The sequence below is a fragment of the Bidens hawaiensis genome, unplaced genomic scaffold (genome assembly GCF_021521415.1).
Source record: "Bidens hawaiensis isolate Kalapana, Puna unplaced genomic scaffold, B.hawaiensis_p1.1 tig00056914_1, whole genome shotgun sequence".
Classification (NCBI taxonomy): Eukaryota; Viridiplantae; Streptophyta; class Magnoliopsida; order Asterales; family Asteraceae; genus Bidens; species Bidens hawaiensis.
In genome coordinates, this window is record NW_027500259.1 from 12,066 (window position 1) to 16,400 (window position 4,335).

The window sequence follows — 4,335 nt, forward strand, 5'->3', positions numbered from 1 at the left end:
TCAAGTGAGAATAAATTATCGTAAAAGAATCAAAGTGAACAGTAAGTATCTTGTCAAATGGAATTTTCGTAAAAATAACCAGTTTGGTGATTTTCACTTTTAAGAATGATAATTTTACCAACCTAAGATGCAATTTTCAATTTAATCGATTCGATCCGACGTCGACATCATTAGAATATTATCAAGGAGAAAATTGTTATTTTTGTTTTGTAGTTGGTACTATGGTACTTTAGTAGGGGCCTTCCATATACACTCGATCTCCAATTTGTCTCCACTGATAGAGAATTAAATTATTTATTTATTATGGTAAAAGGTGCATAATTCAAGCCTTAATTTTATAATTACATGACAAGAAAAAAGATTCTTTATTTAGTACGTATATCAAAAATATATAATAGTATAACAACACCCACACCCGCCCACATTAACACACAACGGTCCACGTAGTTCATATAACATTGTTGATTTCATAATGCTTAATTTATATTATATAGTTGACAATTGACTAGGAAGCTTCAAAGAAGCTTTCACACACCTTCTATAAATAACGTATGAATTTTGGCTGTTTGGATTTTATTTATGTACCATTAACTGATTATAAGACTATAGCTAGTTATATTTTTGGGTGTTGATGGTACTGAAACGACCGTTAGGTGAGGTTGAAGAAGAAGAAGATGGCAGCTGTAAACTTGTCAATTATAAATCCAAGCAAAAACTTGTCTCATCAAAGTGAGTGATTAAGATTTTTTCAGTTTCTAAATTTATTAATGTTAATATTAATTTTCTTGCCATGGCGGCCCGGCCGGGTTTTGTTTTTCTTGCTAGAAATGTAATGCATGGGTTTTCGTCTCAAGAATTAGCTTCAACTTTGGAACCATTGATTCGGAGATGGGTAAGATCACTCTACTTGATCAGTGCGTTTATTTAACAATTTGATTTGATGCGAGGTGTTTTTAAGTTTTTTGGAATTAAATGAGGCAAATGAATAATATATAAATCTTGGTTACTAATAAGTGTAAGTTTTGTTTCCAATTAATTAACCTGAAGGAAACAAGTAGTGATAAAAGAAAATCACTTAATGATAACCAAGTTTCATAACTGTTTGGCTTTAAGTCAATTTGGAAAATATATATAATCACTAACCAGTAACCTAGATTCATATAACTATTGTCCGGCTCACTTAATTTAAATCTTTAACATTCATAGAAACATTATTATATCGGATTAGAACACCTGATGGGTAACTGACTTCTATAAAATACTTGGAAAACTGAGTTAATATATTTTATTTTGCGCATGCTTTCATATATTAGTTACTAACGTACGATCCATTTTCTGGTAGGTGCGAGACGAGGTGCAACTTGTGTGTCAACGCCTCTGCTCTTCATCACCAAGGTTAGATCTCCCTCTCATTCAAGTTTTAATTATATACATAGTGTTGGGGTAAAATACAAACAACTTTTAACATGGAATGCGTACAAATAAATATATAGAGTAGTTATACAAACACTAGAATAATTATTATTCCACCGTTTTTGAACTGAAGTGATAATCATTACTCTAGTTTATTTTTGTACATACTGCAATTACTCTAGTTCAAAACTGTAGAGTAATAATAACTACTCAAGTTTTATATATGTTTAGAAGGTTCATTTGACACGATCTCATGTTTGTGACAGATCTACCTTCGGCATGCTAGAATCACGCGACACGACATCTTTTCAGCTTCATTTCCAAACCAAGTTACCACAAATGTTATTCACAGGCAGCAAGGTGGAATCTGAGGATAACACTGCAGTTAAACTAGTCTTATTCGACACTAATAACCATCGAATAGTATCAACGGGGCTGTTATCTTCTTTAAAGATACACTTTGTTCCACTTGATGGTGACTTCACTGTTGATGATGATGAAGATTGGTCTCAAAAGGATTTTGAGGCCAAAGTTATATATGCACGAGACGGGAAACGACCTTTACTGGCGGGTGATTTAGTGACGGTTTTAAAAGACGGGGTCAGTGATCTAGGTGATGTGTTTTTTACTGATAATTCAAGTTGGAGGCGGAGTCGAACGTTTAGGCTAGGTGCACGTGCAGTTTCGGGAGTGAGGATTCGAGAAGCGATAAGTGAGCCATTTGTGGTGAAAGATCAACGTGGAGAATGTAAGTCTTCTCTATGTGTGTTTGCGGGTCAAAACTTGTTGGGCTGACCTACAAACACTGCTTTTCAGTTTTTTGAATTTTGATCGTTGCATTAAGTATGGTTATAGAGATCATATTATTACAAAGTCTATGTGTAAGTTTATAGTAAAGTGATTTAGAGGGATTTTATTCAAGTTGACCCGCAAACACTACTTTTATCCATGTTTTGGATTTAGTAATTAAAGAACATGCTAATTGCTAAGTATGTCTACTGAGATTATATTAGTACAAAGTTTTTGTGAGACTTTTTGATTTGTGATTTAGAGGAGTTTTATTCACAGGTCAAAGCGGGTCAAAACTGGTTGGGTTGACACATGAACACTGTTTTATCCGTTTTTTTTTTCTTTTTTTGTAATTTAGGAGCGCGTTTAGTATGATTATAGAGATTATATTGTTACAAAGTATTTGTGTGACTTGTTTAATAAGGTGTTTTAGAGGGGTTTCATTCAAAGGTCAAAACTTGTTGGGTTGACCCGCAAACATTACTTTTGATCCTTTTTATTGGATTTGATAGCTAAAGAACATAATAAGTATGATTAGAGAGATTATATTATTGAAAAGTTTTTGTGTAAGTTTTTAGTTAAGTGGTTTAGAGTGGTTTTATTCACAGGTCAAAATTGGTAAGATTGACCTGAAAACACTATTTTTATCAATTTTTTTGGATTTTGTTACTAAAGAACATACCAAGTGTCATTACATAAGATTATATTACTGGAAACTGGCTGCACAATTTTTTCTAGTAAACGCAATTTTATGCGTTTGAATACGCTTCCATTGTCTACAAGCCGATAGGACCCATTTGACACATTTGTAAGTCACATGGGTCAAACTGCAACATCTAAATTTCTCTGAGTCAGTATCTTATAATGTTTTTAGTCTATATAGTTTTTTAAAAAAATGTCTGCTTATTAGCGAAGTTCCCAAAATACCCCTGCAATATTTTGTAGTCCAAAATCCGTGACATCTACATCTACTTTAAAAACTGGCAAATAGTTAATATTACCGATAATTATAATCGTATTATGACTAATAGTATTTTGTTCATGGTTTAGCATACAAGAAGCACCATCCTCCAGCTTTAGATGATGACATATGGCGTTTAGAAAAGATAGCGAAAGATGGGGCGTTTCATAAACGATTGGGGTCAAACAGAATTTGTACTGTGAAACACTTGTTACAAATATATGTCACAAACGAGTCCTCACTACGCAAGGTAACACATCCTGTATTATTAGTTTCATGCCACATTAAGTTTTTCATAAACTAGTTATTATTATTATAAAACAGATACTTGGCGGGTCAAGTAACAAGACATGGGAGACGATTATAAAACACGTGAAAGATTGTGTTTTGGATGACAGTTTGTATGTATATAACTGTATGGCAGAAGGAATTGGGCTTTTATTCAATTCCATATTCTACATTGTTGGTGCAACTTTTGATGGTCTAAGTTACTCTTCACTTGACAAACTTCAGGTTATCAGACGGTTCGTGCGCTTTCACCCCGTCTTTTAACACTAGAGGTTAATTGAAATGTGATAGTTATACATGTTTTCATGACCTGCAGGTCCTGGTGGAATCTTTAAAGCAGCGGTTTTATAAATATTTAGATGTGATGTTACCGATGGATGATTTGACGGTTTTTGGAGCTTCGGCTTTAACATCTAATTTACTTGGTGATGCTCTCATAAGTGGCGCTAATATCCAATCTCTGCACCCAGGTAGATAAGAGTTAACTGCGATGATTTTAGTTCACGTGGTTTATCAATTGCTTCAAAAACTACCAATTGATAAGTAAACCGGTCAAAACTAGCACGATAAGTTAACGCCACTCTGTCTCTATTATGTGCAGATCAAACGCACATGCAGCTGACATACATGTCCAGGGCAAGTAACAACAATCGATACGTAACAGATGATATTAGCTATGGTGAAGGATGCAGTTCGGGGTCGGGTATGGTGCCAGGTCAAGTGGGACCATCATCTTGGCAAGATGTTGGTTCCTCTGATTTTGGTATATGCTTCACAAGAAACGGGTCCCCTAGGGGCAGGTGGTGCAAGATTCGGGCAGCCGTCAAGTGGGTTTTAGTTATGCGAGACATTGCTGCAAAAAGAATGCAAAAACTGTATCCGTA

The 4,335-nt window shown here is 34.6% G+C and overlaps 1 protein-coding gene across 1 annotated transcript; it reads left to right on the top strand.

Annotated features, from left to right (window-relative positions):
• The first annotated feature begins 594 nt into the window (after positions 1 to 594).
• Positions 595 to 3,715, top strand: LOC143601657 (calmodulin-binding protein 60 B-like). The gene is made up of 6 exons (XM_077079011.1): positions 595 to 729; positions 826 to 892; positions 1,343 to 1,395; positions 1,680 to 2,161; positions 3,253 to 3,413; positions 3,488 to 3,715. Exons 1-6 carry the CDS (start codon positions 632 to 634, stop codon positions 3,713 to 3,715), a joined length of 1,089 nt encoding a protein of 362 aa, XP_076935126.1. The 5' UTR covers positions 595 to 631.
• Positions 3,716 to 4,335: the final 620 nt, after the last annotated feature.